Here is a 17844-nt window from a genome sequence, read left to right on the forward strand (position 1 = left end):
ACATATATTGCAGATCTCGGAGATAAGAGCAATATATAAATAAACAAATATACAGTATGATCAAACTTCATAAACCACATCTTTACGCATAAATTTACATACATTTTGTAGGTTTATCCAACTGAATTGTACCTTTCTCAAGGATGACACATATAAATCGAAAAATAGTCTAAATTTTTTTTTGTTTTAAAACATAATAGTATAAATTAAACATTACAGAAATATAATATAATACTATCTAATTTGATATTACGTATTTAAATTTTGACACTGAAAAGGAGATGATGATAAACTACCCACCAAAAATATCATAAGGAAGTTGTAGAACATTTACCTATACGTAACTTTTTTTGTTGAACGTAAAAGTTCTTTCTTAAACAAAAAGTTACGTTTTTCATCATACCAGGTCCCATTATTAAAACTGAACTAAATAAAAACCCCAGGAAAAAAAAACAAGAAATCAAAAACAAATATTTTTCGAGGTCTTATTAAGTGTCTATCAGAGCCTTTCAGATTTGTTGACACAAACTTAGAAACTCTGTTTTCTTTCTCCTCTTGACCGGTCAGAGTCCGTAGACTTGCGAGCCATTCTTTTCTCTTCGTAAGATTTGCTCTGGGCAGCTATATACTCAAAAGCCAACACGACATCACCTATTTGCGGACGTCGGTTCGCTTCCTCGTTCAGACACATCTCGGTGATAGATATCGCGCAACTAAGACACCTCTTAGGGTACTTTCCACGCAGCAACGGGTCCACAAGTTGTCCCAATTTCGTAGAGTCCTTGAGATACGGCCGAGCCTGCACATACACCAAGAGCAAATTAAGTTAAAACTGAGTTTCGGTTTAATCCGGTTTACTTTCTAATAATTGTTCTTTTACTTACCCATGCAACAAGGTACTGCTCTCCATGTGGTTTATTCAAATCAATAACTTTCCTACCAGTAATAAGCTCGAGTAACACAACACCAAAGCAGTATATATCTGATTTGATGGTTAGCTTGCCGCTCATGGCGTATTCTGGAGCACAGTATCCGTACGTACCCATGATCCTAGTCGACACATGTGTTCTGTTACCGACAGGACCGTCTTTAGCAAGTCCAAAGTCAGATAGCTTGGGACTAAAGTCTCTGTCTAACAAAATGTTTGCGGACTTCAAATCACGGTATATCACTGATGGGCTTATTTTACAATGAAGATACTCCATCCCACGAGCTGCACCAAGAGCTATTTTCATTCGAGTGTTCCAGCTTAAAGGACTCTGATCAGGCTCAAGATCTAAGATTCAACAACAACAATAACAAGTCAGGTAGATTAGTAAAAGAATATTATGAACAATATTCCCCCCAAGTTTCACAAATATCATTTAAAATTTTATTTGCAGAGAGTTTGTTTTAAGATTTTAATGCGAAATTTAAATAAAAATTCACTTTTATAGCTGTTTTAATGTATTACTAGATTTCCACCCGCACAACCGTGCGGGTATATATTTTCACATTTATATATATAAATATTTGTTTTACATAATTATTATATATTTTTAATATTACTCACATATTTAAATGTTTGTATAATTATGCCAAATATAATAATTTTATAGTTTTTATACTGTAAATTAAAATCATCATAAATATATATATGTTGCTTATTATATATTTGTCTTATTGAATTTGCGTTTGATTACTAAACTAAAATTTTTAATGCATGAAACAACATATATGAAAACAATTTTGTATTTAATTTATTATAATCATGATCCGTAATTCATCGCTAGATTTTTTTAGTAATTTTTTAATGTTTATTAATTTTATATAATAAATTACTGTATATTAAAAAGTTTAAGATAAGTTAAATTTTTATACATGTATTATATAGTTTACTAATATTAACCCGTTCTACTAATATATTATATTTTTAGCATAAATATTATATATTTATGAAAGTAAAATATGCTAACTTATCAATTTAAATAATTTTATCATATTTTCTTCAATATAACATTTTTATTTTAAAATGATAGATATTGTTATAAAATTGATAAAATAGGATATAATTTTATTCTTTTAGTAACATTTCATTACTAATTACAAAATTAGTTGAAAATATTTATATTCAATTTATGACAATTAAGATCGTATTATAATCTTTTTCAAGAGATTTGTTAGAATTTTAATTATTTTTTAAAAAAATTAAAAGATATAAATGATATTATGATTAAAGTAGTTAAAAATATTATGTATATTAGCATTAGTGATATACATTTAATATAAAATTTAAATGATGGTCCAAATAAAAATATCACTCATCAAAAAATCATGATTTTTATTTTATTAGAAAACAAATTTGAAAAAATTAAAATAAAAATAAATATTTATTTCTAACAAAATCTATAAAAATATTAGTAAATTTATTTGTGAAATTAATTAATTTCATTTTATTTAAATTTTCGTTTATAAACGAAAACTATATTCAATTTTAATTTCTAATTATATTTTATGATAATTTAAATTAAAACTAACTAATTTTTGAAAGTAAATTTAAAAAGATTCTAAGAAGATTTTGAAAAGATTTTGTTAGAACATTTTAAATATATTCATTTGTATTTCAAATAAAATAATAAAGATACTAAAATATATAATAATGAACTTATGTAAAATATGATATTTTTTAGGAATGGTCCAAACTAAAAAAATCATACATGAAAAGAAATCATGACTTCTATTTTAATATATAAGATTTAGAAAAAAAATATTAACTGTGTGAATAGAAAATGAGATTGAATTTTTAAATGTTTTTAATATGTATAAACACTTTCAAATGACACTTTATATGAAACATAAGTAGATTTTTGTGAGATTTGTAAAACACTTTAGGCAAAAAAAAAAGAAGAAAAGGAGATCTGTAAAACACAATGACTTACCATAAAGATGATCTTCTAAGCTACCCATTGGCATGTATTCATAAACAAGAAGTCTCTGGGCACCAGAAGTACAGTAACCGATTAAAGTTACTAGGTTTGGATGATGGAAGACGCTAAGCATGCGAACCTCGACTTTGAATTCTTGATTTCCTTGATTCCCATCTGGGTTTAACTGCTTGATCGCCACAACCTATACGTACGTTTTGATTCAATATCAAGATTCTTACAAGGCCGCTTCAGATGTTTTAAAATACAGGAAGAGAGGTTGATAACTTACTTGTCCTGAATATAAGCGTCCCTTGTAGACACTACCGAACCCTCCTCTTCCGATCATGTTCACCTCCCGGAAATTCTTAGTTGCGGCGGCTAACTCCTTGAACGTGAAACTCCTTGCGCCACCCCCTGGTTTAGGGCTATTCACTTTCCCATTAACTGACCAAAACATTTGTGTGTTTTTATTATTTCATCATTATAATATTCAAAAATATTGTCTGAAGAAATTAAAAATCATTTAAAAAATAGATTTCTAACCTAAAATGCCAGATTTCGACCCTGCTCCTCCTCCTGTTGCATCGCTTCTTGTATCAACTACAAAACATATATGAGAATCGCATGTTGGAGATTTTATTTTCTAATATGTAAATCAAATAGAGAAAGAGAGATGGAGATTTATAAAAACAAACCTGAGGAACCACTGGTTAGGTAAGATGTGGTATCAATGTTGATTCTCATATCCTTGGTTCGTGTGTCGAGACAAGAGAAACACCTCATTTTTCTTTTAGTGATGAACTTTTCGAAAAACAATAAGCGGAAAGAAATGGATTCAGAAGAGCTGGTTTGAGATGATGTTCAAACAATATCACCAAACCTAGCTCCTTGGAACCCTTACACAGGAAAAGAATAATAAAACTAGGATTCTTGCAATAGAATAAATGGATTTTTTTTCTCCAAGATTATTAATAGGAACGATAGAGAGAAACTTTTTTTTTTCTCTCTTTAATTCCAGGAAAATGGGAAAATTATGAACCCATCAAACACAGAGGAGACAATTTGATTGAATTGATTTGTCCTTAAGAAGGAAAAGAGAATCTCAAATGGAAGATAATAGAAGTAAATTTATACAAGTATCATAAAAATGATATATTTGTATACTTACTAGAGGAAGGGAGAGATTCGATACACTCTTCTAAATGGCAAAAAAAATCTTTAGAGAAAGAGGTAACGAGAGAGCAACCAAGGAAGTTTGATGGCCACGGAAGAGGAAATAAAGGAACGGTGAGACCTAATTTGGGAACTGCCCGTCCTTTTTATTTCTTCCTTCTGTTGAATTCTTTTTATTTTTTCAACGTTATAATTTGTTTTATTTCCGTTGGAGCTAAATTAAACGGTTTAATTGCAACGTATAAAGATGCAGGCTGACAACTTAAAGAGACCGTTTTCTAGAATCTTACTAATGTTTTCTTGTTAAATTTATACGCTGATAACTTAAGAGATGATTTTCTAGAATTTCAAGTGTTTTCTTGTTAAATTACGCGGTTTGTTCTAGAATTTTTTTTTCTCTTTTAAGTTTTAATCCAATAAAAATATACTTTCTAACTTAAACTGATTTATGGAATCTGAACTTTATTTACACATCTGTGTATATCATTAATTGATTTCTAATTAAATTATTGGATTTGAAAATCAATTAAGGCACATTTGAAAGTCAATCAAGTAGATGGTAAAATCAACCAGAATTGATTTATATAATCTTCTTTTTAATGATAGAATCATAGAGACATAAATGGAAATATGATTTAAGTAAAAAAATTCAAAGAATATATTTTTTTTCATCTGCTGCTCATTAAAAAAAGAAAGAAGCTTAACCCATAAAAAGTTTTAAGGCAAGTTAATGACAACAGTTTTCAGCAGACATTCTTCACTATCTTATGATGTAAAAGAAAATACAAAGAAGAGCAGTCGAAAAAGCAAATGAAAGTTAGCTAAACAACCCAAGTCAATGAAAGTCAAACAAACGTTGCAGTATAAGCATATATGTTGGCAAAAAAATCACATGGCTTATCTCTCATTACACTAACAGTTGCAAAAATAAGAACAAGAGACAAGCGAAGCATAGGCACATTATACAGACTTTCATATTACAATCGTCTCTCATAAGCTGAAATCAAAACTCAAATGCACATTCATTATTCTGAATTGATCAACTTAAGAAAAATATTTGTATAAATAACATGCATACACCTTGTTGAGTACTCCCTTAAATTGGTTTTCCTCTTACCCTACACAAATCTGGAAGTTGCAACAATCTGTACAGAGACTTCTTCCCTATATATTTTTCATCCACAATCACAACACTCCTCCCTCTTCCTACAGGAAAAGCTTTCAAGACTAGTAAGTTAGAGCTGTAGCGCCAAATCCGGATGCTGCTGGGATGAACCTGCCTGAAGGTTAGAGACCGGTGAGTTTGGTGAGACGAGCTTAGCGTTGAGATCAGGGTGAAACCGGTTTAGTTCCGGTTTTGTGTTAGGCGACAAGCCTTGTCGCGAGAAAGCAGCAGTTTCCAGCATCTGGTTTACTCCTCTGCAGCCACGGAGTAGACCGTTGCTCTCAGGATTGATCAGCGGTTCTGACTTAACAGTTTTTTGATTCAACAAGCGAGCAGCTGATGCACTCTCTTTGCTTTCTTTGGAAGAATGTATGCTTTCAGATGCCAAGTCATTCGAACACTTTGGCTGCTGAGGAGCTTCTGGCTTCTCTCCAACCCAACCGGGACCAAACTCGGTTCCACTTGGTAACACTGTCTCAATCCTCTTGCTGGCAAGTCTCCAAGCAACAGGACCAAGATTTGCAGCATATCTTGCTAGACTCCTAGCGTAGCCATATTCAGTATTCAACCCAACCTGGTTATAAAACAAGGAAAGGGTCAGATTCTGTTTGTTAAAAACAAAAGGAGATATTATATAAGTTGCTAACACGTACTGGAGTTAACTGTTTCAAACCATCCTCAAGACTTGTACAAACCGAAGCTTCTTGCGAAGAAGGAGAGATGTCCAGGAAGTAAGAATCTCGCCTGTTCTCGTCCACATTCTTCATCCCGTATTTGTTGACGGCCTTCACAACCGAAGCTACACAGAAAATGAAAAAAAGAAAACTGGTTTTAATGTCAATAAAACTAGAAAGTTAAATTAAGAAAAAAGTAGATATTTACGTGGGAACTCCTTCTCCCAATCAATCAACAAGCCACTTTGGTTCTCGCTGTAATGGTTGGTTCTAACGGAAGGAGGTGTTCTTCTTAGATTGTAAGCGCCGGATAATCTAGAGCCGTCTCCACCAGGAGTGTGCGCTGCTGCTGCATCAGCTGAACTCTCAGAAATAGTCCGGTCAGTCAAAAATGGCTCAGAATGTTTCTTAAGGCCTGAGCCTGGAGGACGGCCTCTTTTGACAACTTTAGGCTGTTGTTGTGACTGTGAAACTGGTTCTACTTCTCCATCACTTTCTTGTCTTAAATCTGCAAAGTCCTTTTTGGCTAGCTCAAGCATTGCTCGTGCCTGTTATAGTCAGAGAAACACCATCAGAAAAGTGGAGATAACCAAAAGGGAAAAAGCGTAGCGAACTTGTTATATAAAAAGCAAAGAACAAAACCTGTCGATGATATATAGTATCTGACGAATTGTATTCCATAGCGTTTGTGCATATTAAAAACACGTCTTCCTGCATGAGATGAGAGGGTCAGAAACGATATACGCATCTTCTCATAGTAGCAATCTTTTCATATTACAAGTAAAATTAAGTACAGATCATAAGTTTTATTATCCCATTTACGAATATAACAACTTCCACAAATGCTTCTCGGAAAAATAATATGTTGTAGCTAACAGAGAAACTAGTGCATTGAGACTTAGGTATATGAGAGAAGAATCAAACACTCTATTCCAGCAAAACTAAATAGCAGAGTGAATGTGACAGTTCAGTGAGAAGTATCGAGGGTGGTGATATAGGTTCAAAGGACAAGACTTGCCTCAAATTGTTCTAAGGTAGAGTAAGCGCCGGCTTCTAATTTCTCCCGCAATGTGGTAAAATCCATAGGATTCTTGATAATCTCATGATAATCAGGAAGCTGTAAAACAAACTCTCACAGATAAAGATAACGCAATACCAGTGAATTAACATGCACAAGCTTAACATAAAAATTAGAAAACTCCACCTCCTCTGGATCAACAGGGTCAGAGTACACTCCATAAGTATCCTTCCTTCAAGTATTGCAAAACAACATTTTATTCAGAGACCATGGAGAAGGGAGGCTAATGTCAGAGCAAAAGAAAGTGACATACTTTTGAACTCTATCGAGGATGAACAAGAGCAACTTTTTGTCTGGCAATGGTGTAACGGGCCCAGACTCCACAAGAGACACCCCTGTCCACAAGTAAAATGTGCCGCACATTAATTTAAATTACTCACCAGAAATTTTTCACTTTTATTCATACACAAGTTTTATATACTTTGAAGAATGTCTGTCGCTTTCGAACCCTTTTGTCCCTGCAAGACAAAAAACCAACAGACACTTCATTAACCTCAAGTTGAAAATCCTGAAAATAATAACAGTTATACAGGTGTCATGTACCTGTAATAACTAACATTCATGTCCATGGAAGAATCAAAAGAAGAAAAGACAGTCAAAGTCTTTGAAGTACAAAACTTTAAAACTAAAAACAAAAAGTAAAAAGACAAATTGAAGAACTTGTCTGAAGACATGATTGACTCTTAGTGCAGAACCTTCTTTTAATTCAGATAACTATGGAATTAATAACCAAGAATCAAAGAATATAATATTCAAAAGAAAGATTAAAAACCTAAAAACAAGGCAAGACAAAAAGGAAAAAATAAAATAAAAATAAAGAGAGAAAATTATGAATTTTCCATTTTTCCACCAACAAAAAAAAGAGAGAAGAGAAAAAAAAACCGAAATAGTCAAAACTCCATCACTCAACTCAGAAGAGGAAACTTCAGTTAACGCGCCAAATCTCAACGATTTTAAATACCTAAATTAAGAGTTTTTATTTTTTATTTCAATTTCAAAATCAAAAACTCCAATTTTCTTTATATATAAATATTCACAAAGAGCTCTGTAACTACCGTAACATCAGATCCGGCGCCGCCGATTTTCCGGCGGTTGATGGAAGAAGCATCGCCGTCCAATTCAGATTCACGACGGTCGTCGTGCGAGTTCAACCCGTGCAAAAGCCGTTGCTTCTTATCTCTCCGCTCGTCATCGTCTTCTTCTTCTTCCTCTTCGCTGGGATTAACAATCCGGCGACTGGATCGGGTTGCGGCGGAATTAGGGTTTCCGAAACCGGATCTAACCTCTTCCTTGGACTCATCTAGCTTGCTCTGAAGCAGTTGTTGCTGCTTCAGAGCTCGCTTCTGGACTTCAATTAGAGATGGTCTCCCTTTCTTCTTCCTCTTCTTCGTCAATGTATCAGCTACCTCCCCCATCTTCTCTCTCTCTCTCTCTCTACTCTCTCTCTCTTTCCCCTTTCTTCCTCTGAACAGTCGTTTCGGCTTATTTTGTTTTAAACGCATAAATGGAAATACTCCGCACGTGTGAGCTTGTACGTGTGTAAGTAACTCGTGCTAGGCCCTCTGAGGTGACTACACACGTGGTTTGCTATGAATGGGCAGTCTTCGGATAACGTTTCGAAATCTGGAATTTTATTGGGCCGTAGTTGGTAAAGCTGTAACGTATCAAATTAATTGGTTTACGATCGTATATAGTTTTATTATTGGGCCTGTATGGGCCTTAGTTGATAAAGCTGTTTTACGTTTTCTTCTCCAGATTTTTTTAGCCGTCGATTTGAGTGTACACGTGGCTGTGTGGCTGTCGTGACATTTCTAATTTTAGTCAACCCTTTTCGCAACGTTTTTTCTTAGTCGGTGGTTTTTTTTTTCTTCATCCTTCTAGTTGTTGCTTCATTGAGTGAGACTCTTCTCTTCTTCGTCTACAGTTTCCATTTTCTTTCGTCGCGTTTACATCTCCGTCGAATTCAACCTTCAAAAGAGAGTACAAAGCACGTCTTGTTCGCTGTTTGTTGTACATAGTAGAGACGAAGAAATGAATCAATCTCACAAGTTTTAGATTCAAGGATCGTAATCGAATTCTCAAGCTAGAAGGTTTTTTATTCTTCTTCGTTTGGATCGGTTTCTTCTGGGGATATCGCGTTTAGGTAACTGGTACGCGCGCTTTCTTCCTTTTTTTTCGTGTGTCACTTACTAATAAAGGAACTATCCTGAGTAAATTAGTTTGTCCTTTTATCCTTGATGCTAAATTAGGTAAAATTTGCCATATTAGGGTTGTAGAAAATGATGATTATGGTATTTATTACAATTGGTAGTTGTTTCCAACTTTAGATGTTAGACTTTAACAAGTCTTCTCATACTCCTCTTTTGAGATGATAGTTTGTAACAATTAATCTTGAAATATTGAGTTTGTATCCACGAAAACCAATTTTGGATCTTTTGTAGTTCCAACTTAAAATCATTTTGCAGTAATTTGATTCAGTTATATATATTTCTAAGATCATTTCAAACTTCCCATGTGTTATTTTGAAAGCCTTAGGCGATTTAGTATAGATTTCAAAAAAAAAAAAAATTCTTTTACAAATTTGGAAGTCTTTGTTTTTTTTATAAATTTGGGAGACTATGTCTATATAATGTTCTTCAAAAACATTTGGGAATCATAGACGAATATTTCATCTGGCTTTCTCCAGAACCGGTCCTAGTAGTACCGTAGATTTGGATAATGAATTTTTGTTCCTTGAACTGAAGAAAAATGCAGAGCATAGCTCTCAGTTTGGTAATAAAACAATGCACTTCATTCAAAAAAATAAATAAAATAAAACAGTGCACTTCTTTTTTTTAGTATCCGATTACTTTGATTCTACTGATTATTATATGAACTCGTGCTTGCAGTGAGTGATCTTACCATATGGCTGCAAGTTGTGATGGAAGTCAGTCAGACCAAAGCTCTACGTTCGAGCCAGGGATCGACAACATATACGAAGCATTCATCTGTCCGTTAACAAAGAAAGTCATGCAAGATCCAGTCACTCTGGAGAACGGTCAGACCTTTGAGCGTGAAGCCATCGAGAATTGGTTCAGAGAATGTACTCAAAACGGTAAACCTGTGTTATGTCCCATAACTTCTAAGCAGCTTAGCATCACCGATCTAAGCCCGAGCATAGCTTTACGCGACACTATCGAAGAGTGGAGAGCTAGGAATGATTGTATGAAGCTTGACATTGCTCGTCAGTCGCTATATCTAGGTAACGCCGAGGCGAATATTTTGCTGGCGTTGAAGAATGTCAGAGACATCTGCAGGAACATACGTTTGATTAAACGCCGCGTCCGGAACCCTCAGCTTGTAAGGTTGGTTACGGACATGCTGAAAAGTACTAGTCATGAAGTGAGGTATAAGGCTTTGCAGACGCTGCGAGTTGTCGTCGAGGGAGATGAAGAGAGTAAGGCGATTGTGGCTGAGGGAGACACTGTGCGTACTATAGTTAAGTTTTTGGCGAAAGAGCCGGCAAGGGGAAGGGAAGCAGCTGTTTCTTTGTTGTTTGAGTTGTCTAAATCAGAGCTCTTGTGTGAGAAGATTGGTTCGGTTCATGGAGCTATCCTCTTGTTGGTTGGTTTGACGAGCAGCAAGTCGGAGAATGTTTCGACTGTTGAGAAAGCTGATTTGACTTTGACGAACTTGGAGAGATCAGAGGAAAATGTTAGACAGATGGCTAGCAATGGTAGACTCCAGCCTCTTCTAGCTAAACTTCGTGGAGGTGATTTCTCCATACCACTACCTTCTTTACTGTTAAACATATACTATTTAATAGGCTTGGGCGTTCAGGTGCCGTAGGTTCGGTTAGATTCAGATTTTCAAATTTTCGTTTGAGTTTTACTAATTATCGGGTTGGGTTCGGTTCTTTCTTGGATTATAACCAATATTTTAAAGCACCCAAAAATATTTGTTTAAAACTAATAAATTAACAAAAAAAAATATTTAAGATATATGTTATTCACAAATTTAATTAAAAAAATAGTTAAATTATTTAAACTATTCATATTGGATTTTGGATTTCTCGGTTTGGATTAAGGTAGGGACTTTGGTTTCGGGTAAAAACGCCTAGGCCTACTGTATAAGAGCAGGTTGTATATCTGAATCATATATGAAACATGATATGCAGGTTCACCTGAAACAAAAGCCTCCATGGCTTCTTATCTTGGAGAGCTTGCTTTAAACAACGATGTGAAAGTTAATGTGGCGCAGACCGTTGGTTCTTGTCTTATCGACCTTATGAGAAGCCGTGACATGCGTGGAGCTGCTTTGGGAGCTCTCAACAAGATCTCATCTTTTGAAGGGAGTGCTAAAGTCTTGATCGGCACAGGACTTCTCCCGCCGCTTATCAAAGACCTGTTCTACGTTGGGCCGAACCAGCTTCCCATCCGACTTAAAGAAGTCTCAGCTACTATTCTTGCCAATATAGTGAACATTGGCTATGAGTTTGACAAAGTCTGTGTTGGAGCTCATCACCAAACTCTTGTTTCGGAGGACGTAGTTGAGAACCTACTCTTGTTAATTAGCAACACTGGTCCGGAGATCCAGGGGAAGCTCTTGGAGGTTCTTGTTGGACTAACTAGCTGCCCTAACTCGGTTATAAACGTTGTCTCCGCCATCAGAAACTCAGGTGCCATCATTAGCTTGGTTCAGTTCGTTGAGGTTCATGATAATGATGATTTGCGTTTGGCTGCTATCAAGCTGCTTCATAACATTTCACCGCACATGAGCGAAGAGCTAGCCAGTGTGTTGCGAGGCACTGTTGGACAGCTTGGGAACCTTGTTGGGATCATATCCGAAAGCACAACAACAATCACTGAGGACCAAGCTGTTGCTGCTGCGCTCTTAGCTGAGCTTCCTGAGAGAGATTGGGGTCTGACGCAGAGATTGCTAGGAGACGGTGCTTTCGAGAAAATCATCTCCAAGATTGTTCTTATTCGCCAAGGTGAGATCAGAGGGAAGCGGTTTGAGAGAACTTTTCTCGAAGGACTTGTTAAAATACTTGCTCGGATCACCTTTGCACTCACCAAGGAGACACAGGCCGTTTCGTTCTGCCGTGAAAACAATCTCGCTTCTCTGTTCCTCGATCTCCTCCAGTCATACAGTCAAGATAACATCCAGATGGCTTCTGCGATAGCTTTGGAGAATCTTTCACTTGAAACCAAGAATCTGATAGTGTTACCGGAACTGCCTCCTCCAAGCTACTGTGTCTCCATCTTTTCATGTCTGAGCAAACCGCCTGTTGTTCTAGGGATGTGTAAGATCCATCAAGGGATATGTTCGCTGAGAGACAGCTTTTGTCTTGTTGAAGGACAAGCGGTGGATAAACTGGTTGATCTTTTGGACCATGAGAACGACAAGGTGGTTGGGCCAGCACTTGCAGCTCTCTCGACGTTGCTAGAAGACGGTTTGGAAGTAGAAAACGCGGTGAAGTTGATCGTTGAAGCAGACGGGTTGACGCCTATATTGAACGTTTTGTTGGAGAACAGGACAGAGAATTTGAGGATTCGAGCTGTGTGGATGGTTGAGAGGATCTTACGTATTGAAGATATAGCTAGAGAGCTTGGAGAAGAACAGAACGTTACTGCAGCACTTGTTGATGCATTTCAAAACGCTGATTTTAAAACGAAACAGGTCGCTGAGAACGCGTTGAGACACATCGATAAGATCCCAAACTTCTCTGGTATATTTGCACCAACATTGGCTAATAAGTGAGTCTTATATGTATATCCTTGTAAATGATTTTTTTGTAAGAGAAATTGATTGAGATTGAAAGTTCCATGTTTTTGAAAGTAAGTCTGGTTTTAAACTTAAAAGGGATCTGCTACATTTTAAGTTTTCTAGATCTCATCAATGAACTCTAGAAGATCATCTACTTCTTGCCTCAAGGCTATGATCTTTTGTTGCTGAGAAGCGATTCGGTTTTCGATATCACGCCCTGAGGATTTCTTCTCGTACCCTTCAACAACAGTGGTGTGTTTGGCCATCAACTTCTCTTGAAGTTCTCTCTCTTTCGCAACTAGCTCTTCAACCTGTTACAGAAGAGACAGTTAAACAGAGGCGAGGAGACAAAGGGATGAGTAACAGGTGGAGAGAAGATTTGAAACCTTTGGAGATATTTGTGAGGCTGATGGGAAAGATTGTAAGGAAGCCAGAAGAGGTCTCAGTTCTTTCGACAGATCTTTCAACAAACTGTCAGTGGATTTGCGAGCTGCTTTGCAGGTTTGAATGTCACCGGTTCTTGATAGATCACGCAGCGATGCTTCAAGCTTATCATGTGCAGCTAAGCATTTTTGGATGATGTTTTGAACTTCCTGTAGTGTTGCTAGGACCTGATAAACAAAAGAGACTGCCATTTTTAATATCTACCACATAAGGTATTAGACTATTAGTAGATTACATGTATTTGTGCTTGAAACAAGATTCCAATGTACCTCATCCCATTGGAGTTTAGCCAAATATGCAGCAGAGGACTTGGAGATGGAGAAGTCAGCCCGCGTGTATATGATGCAAGTGATGAACAGAACAAAAAATCCAGTGATTAACATCAATGGCTCACTCAGTAGATTGATGTTGCTGAACTTATAGTAGACCTGTACAAAAAAACACATCTCTTGACCCATTAAACTACGAATATTGTGGATATAGAATGATAGTAGTCAGATGTATTATATATACCTGGATTTTCTGGTTGTGATCTGGGACAACGTTGTTCTTTTCTAGCACAACAACTGGTCTACCAGCTATATCTAAGTGTGAATATTTGATCTGAAAAATGAACAGAACAAGTTTGCAGACATGAAGAGGTCAAATGTCAGAATCAAAGCACACAGAGACAGAGGATAGATATTGATAGAGCCAAGACTGTGTTACCTCGTGAGACTGCTTGACAGCGAATGGAGTGGTAACTGATATATCTTTTGAACCCTCAGGTAAGACCACCTACAATGGAGGAATAAGGACACAAAAAAAACACTCAGTGACATCTTTATTTTAGCAAATGAGATCATACATGTAAGAGATTGATTGCTTTGATTAGTTTGCTACATCATCTCTAATACTGCAAGTTCAAAGTGTATAATACCAACCTGTACGATGAGTTTTTCAGTGACAAGGTCAATCATAGGGGAGCCAAAGGAGATGTCAAGGAAACGTTTCCCTTCCGATGCAAACAAAAAGTCACTAAGTGGCAAACCATAACCTATCGTGAAAAAGGTTTTCCACCCACCGAACAATGGAAACCGAGGCTCAATAAGTAACTCTGTCTGCAACCAACCAGCAAAAAAAGAGAGTTAAACACACACATACATCAGTTACATTAAAACTCAAATTAACATCAATCCAAGATATCAACCTTTTTCGAATCACTTTGCATCTGAGACGTGGAGATATTGCCAATATCATCTCTGTAATATATGGAATGGGCTCTAGGTGGTAATCTAGCAAGTAAATGCCTAAAGGCAGATACTCCTTGGGGATTAGGTCTGTCTTGATATTCTAACCTTGAAAACTCTCCCTTGAGTTGAGCCCCACGGTGAACTAAATTGTAGTGCTCCGTGACCTGCACGTTCCCCCAATGAGACACTTCTATTTCCCTCACGAGCTTCTCAGCCACAGCAAACGCAGCCTTGCTTTCAAAGTGAACAACAATCGGAGCATACGAATACTGCGCAAGATTCTTATACGGACCATACTTAATCTCCGACCCCTGAACCTTCGTGTTCTCCAGCTTGGAGTAAGATTCAATCCTCGCATTAGGCAGCTTAATAGACAACGACTGAGACTCAACAACATAAGGAGAGAGATACTGCGCGCTTTCTTGGAGCATAACGAGATGGATATCTCTCTGAGTTATCTTCTCCGGAAACGGCTGAAGCACATTGGTGAACGCGGCAACAACCTCCAACGTCAAAGTATCTCCCTTGCTGAGGGGTTTAGGTAATGAAACTGAGTAGAAACTGATCGAATCTGGCATTCCTTTAGGGTGAGCTTCTTTAACAGAGAGATTGGCTAGAGAGCGTTTAGCTTTCCCTTTTCCCTCGCTGTGTGAAACCGATAGGTAAGCCAAGTTGTTACCGAGAAACTTAGGGAAGGTTAAAGTAAACTCGGAGACTGATTCAGAGCCAGAGTTCACAACCTATACACACCAAAATGGACACAAGCCTCAGTCAGAGACACCAACACAACTTAAATTTGAATCTAATCCACACAGTCTCGTGACAAGTTTTGAAATTTACCTTAAGGGTCTTAGTAACACGAGCAATCTGTGACGTCACATCGATCTGCACACAAAAAGCAATAACATTTAATCAATAAGAGAAGCTTATCGAATTACATATCCGATCCCACTGATATCGTATGGAATCGAGAGAAAGGTTATATCTTTTTGATCTGATTCGAAGTGTTGAGCACAGATCAACAAATGTAAGCTCTGCGAATCGAACAGGGAACCTCGTGAATCCAACAAATCCAGATCGAATTGAAGACTTACACGACGTTCGACTTTGGATAGAACCAGATCGGAGAAGGCGGGCGTTGCGAGAACGGTGATGGCTAGCAGAAGAAGCAACAGATCGACGACGACGCTCGAGTTCTTCTTCATCGTTGATAGATGATTCAGATCAGTCTCGTGACTCGCTTTACTTCACTCAGAGAAGACCAGAGTGACAAATTATTCAGAAACTCACATTCCCGGGTCGGGTTGACCCGCAAAAACAGGGTAATTTCATCAGATAAAAGCCCATATACACTGGGCTTAGATCTGTAACACGTGGCAGGTATGGGCTAACGGACTAATTATATTAGAAGACGTCCATTATATTGGGCTTTAATATGGGCTTAAAAGACTACTCTGTAACACGTGGCAGTGATTAATTGGTTGGACCTTGGTGAGATAATACAGTAGTCAAAACTAGGTGAGGTTTTGGTGTTTTCGCTCTCTGCTTGTGTGTTTCGGTGGGTAGAGTGATTTATTTTCTTGGGCGATTTTCTCGAGGGAGGATGGAGACTTCTCTGAGGTATACGTGCAATTCAAAGTCGTTGAAAATCCATGCGAAGGAGAAGCTCCCGGTGAACTCGAAAACCCATTTGCAGGTGAAACTCTTCGTAGCTTCCAAAACTTGTTTCGTATTGGTGTGGGTGCTATAAAGAATGTGTTCTCTTAGCTCTATTCAATTCTGAAACAAGTTCGCTTTGGTTATGTAATGCTCTCTAGTCTGGCTTGGTTTGGTATTGTTTTTTTTTTGCTTTGAAGCTTTAATTGCGTAAAGTTTTGAAATTTTGTGAAGGGGTTTAGAGTTTTGTGTGTAAAGTTTCAAACTTTATGCTCTCTGGCTTGGTTTGGTTGGTACTGTTTTTGCTTGATTCGAAGTTTAATTGCGTAAAAGTCTTGACATTTATTTGAAGGTTTTGGAGTCTTGTGTGTAAAGTTTCAAACTTTATGTTCAAACTGATGTTTTTGGTTAAGATGAAAAGCCTAAACTGAAGTGAAGTTGCTGACTTGCTGATAACTTTGGCCTGAGCGTTTTTTTTTAGGATTTAAATTTGAATTGTTGCAGGAGCCCAAGTTGTGTAATGGTTTTGTATTTCACTCTTCATCTGTTAGAGTTAGTGTTTTGAGGATGTATTTTAGTTTAGGAGTAAGATAATGTTGAGTGGTTTACTTCATTCTCATGAGGCTTCCTTGAATCTCAGTGTCATTAGTTACTTGTGAGTATGTGTATCTGACTTGCTTGTTCTCCCACACTTGTTTCGCTTTGGTTACAGTCTGAGACACTATTAGGCTTTGCCAATTTGTGTTACCTTTCTTATTTTCTTTGGTGATAGCTTCATGGAGAGCTAGATACTGGAACTGGAGCTCCTAGTTACTTCTGTGCGATGATTAGACACTTATTCCCCGAGGTTTGATCTCAGTTTCTGCTGTTTCAATTCACACTATCTCTCTTTGTCCTGAACCTGACTAATACTCATAGAGTTGTCACAAACTTTTTTTTTGTTAGGCTGCAACAGGCCTGGGAGTAGGAATCCATTATGATAAGCGCCAAAAGCTTCGGTGTCACGTACGCGGGAAAAAACAGTTTCCTGTCAGAGATGATAAGAGTGTCACCTTCAATGTCAAAGGCCGGTGTGATTTTGATCAAGACTTCAACCAGGTTCTCTTCTTTTCTTTGTTCTCAAGAACTTTCTTTCAGTTTATGTTTCTTGCTTTAGTATATTATATGATCGTTTTGTGCTTTACAGAGGAACCCTATAGGAGCTGCAGAGTTTGCCTGGAACATAATGAACTTTAAGGAAGATCAGGATGTAAGGATCAAAGTTGGCTACGAAATGTTTGATAAGGTATCTCTCTCTCTCTCTCTTTCTCGTACCTGAAGCATGTTCACTGCTCCAAACTTCGTAAGTAAACAATGTGTTGTGCCTTTCTTTCAGGTTCCTTATATGCAGATTAGAGAAAACAACTGGACCCTTAACGCCAACATGAAGGGGAAATGGAACTTGAGGTTCGACCTGTAACTGCATTCAATATTCATCATCATCGTCTGAGAAGAAGTGTATTAGTACTATTACGGATAAGCACACTTTGATTCTATCCATTAGTCAAATTCAAATATCTTCCAAATCATCTACATTACTATTGCAAGCGTTACACAGATGTTACCAGAATTATATAGGCAAATATGACTGGTCTAATGTTTCCAATAACCAATAAACACATGCCGGAGCCGAACCAAAATAAACTAGACCGAATAAAATTAGTCATGATTTCATTAACCAATTCCCAAACCGGGACACTTGAGAACCAGCCGTATCTTGTACCGGTTT

The 17844-nt window shown here is 37.0% G+C and overlaps 5 protein-coding genes across 6 annotated transcripts; 2 read left to right on the top strand and 3 right to left on the bottom strand.

The window, feature by feature from the left end:
• Positions 1–30: 30 nt before the first annotated feature.
• LOC106421609 (probable serine/threonine-protein kinase PBL22) lies at positions 31–4780 on the bottom strand. The gene is made up of 6 exons (XM_013862440.3): positions 3602–4780; positions 3450–3506; positions 3196–3350; positions 2919–3108; positions 885–1276; positions 31–799 (listed from the first exon to the last, which is right to left on the bottom strand). Exons 1-6 carry the CDS (start codon positions 3687–3689, stop codon positions 530–532), a joined length of 1152 nt encoding a protein of 383 aa, XP_013717894.3. The 5' UTR covers positions 3690–4780; the 3' UTR covers positions 31–529.
• Positions 4781–5017: 237 nt separating this feature from the next.
• LOC106421665 (bromodomain-containing protein 9-like) lies at positions 5018–8479 on the bottom strand. The gene is made up of 9 exons (XM_013862502.3): positions 8052–8479; positions 7418–7454; positions 7250–7331; positions 7123–7168; positions 6937–7035; positions 6561–6629; positions 6127–6466; positions 5898–6043; positions 5018–5818 (listed from the first exon to the last, which is right to left on the bottom strand). The coding sequence occupies exons 1-9, from the start codon at positions 8409–8411 to the stop codon at positions 5315–5317; spliced, it is 1683 nt and encodes a 560-aa protein (XP_013717956.2). The 5' UTR covers positions 8412–8479; the 3' UTR covers positions 5018–5314.
• Positions 8480–8835: 356 nt separating this feature from the next.
• LOC106421632 (U-box domain-containing protein 43) lies at positions 8836–12819 on the top strand. 2 transcript variants are annotated; one of them, XM_013862460.3, is made up of 3 exons: positions 8836–9139; positions 9885–10747; positions 11153–12819. In XM_013862460.3, the coding sequence occupies exons 2-3, from the start codon at positions 9901–9903 to the stop codon at positions 12736–12738; spliced, it is 2433 nt and encodes an 810-aa protein (XP_013717914.1). In that variant the 5' UTR covers positions 8836–9139; positions 9885–9900; the 3' UTR covers positions 12739–12819. The 2 variants fall into 2 exon arrangements, with proteins under 2 accessions (XP_013717914.1, XP_013717913.1); XM_013862459.3 differs by having other exon boundaries at positions 8837–9146.
• Positions 11488–15729, bottom strand: LOC106421634 (dolichyl-diphosphooligosaccharide--protein glycosyltransferase subunit 1A). The gene is made up of 9 exons (XM_013862461.3): positions 15515–15729; positions 15261–15305; positions 14378–15160; positions 14112–14288; positions 13897–13965; positions 13702–13791; positions 13458–13616; positions 13131–13355; positions 11488–13055 (listed from the first exon to the last, which is right to left on the bottom strand). The coding sequence occupies exons 1-9, from the start codon at positions 15623–15625 to the stop codon at positions 12864–12866; spliced, it is 1851 nt and encodes a 616-aa protein (XP_013717915.2). The 5' UTR covers positions 15626–15729; the 3' UTR covers positions 11488–12863.
• Positions 15730–15916: 187 nt separating this feature from the next.
• LOC106421534 (outer envelope pore protein 21B, chloroplastic) lies at positions 15917–17644 on the top strand. Its single transcript, XM_013862366.3, has 5 exons — positions 15917–16116; positions 16849–16923; positions 17022–17174; positions 17263–17361; positions 17452–17644. The coding sequence occupies exons 1-5, from the start codon at positions 16024–16026 to the stop codon at positions 17533–17535; spliced, it is 504 nt and encodes a 167-aa protein (XP_013717820.1). The 5' UTR covers positions 15917–16023; the 3' UTR covers positions 17536–17644.
• The last annotated feature ends 200 nt before the right edge of the window (positions 17645–17844 follow it).

This window comes from Brassica napus, chromosome A7 (assembly GCF_020379485.1).
Source record: "Brassica napus cultivar Da-Ae chromosome A7, Da-Ae, whole genome shotgun sequence".
In the NCBI taxonomy this organism is placed as follows: Eukaryota; Viridiplantae; Streptophyta; class Magnoliopsida; order Brassicales; family Brassicaceae; genus Brassica; species Brassica napus.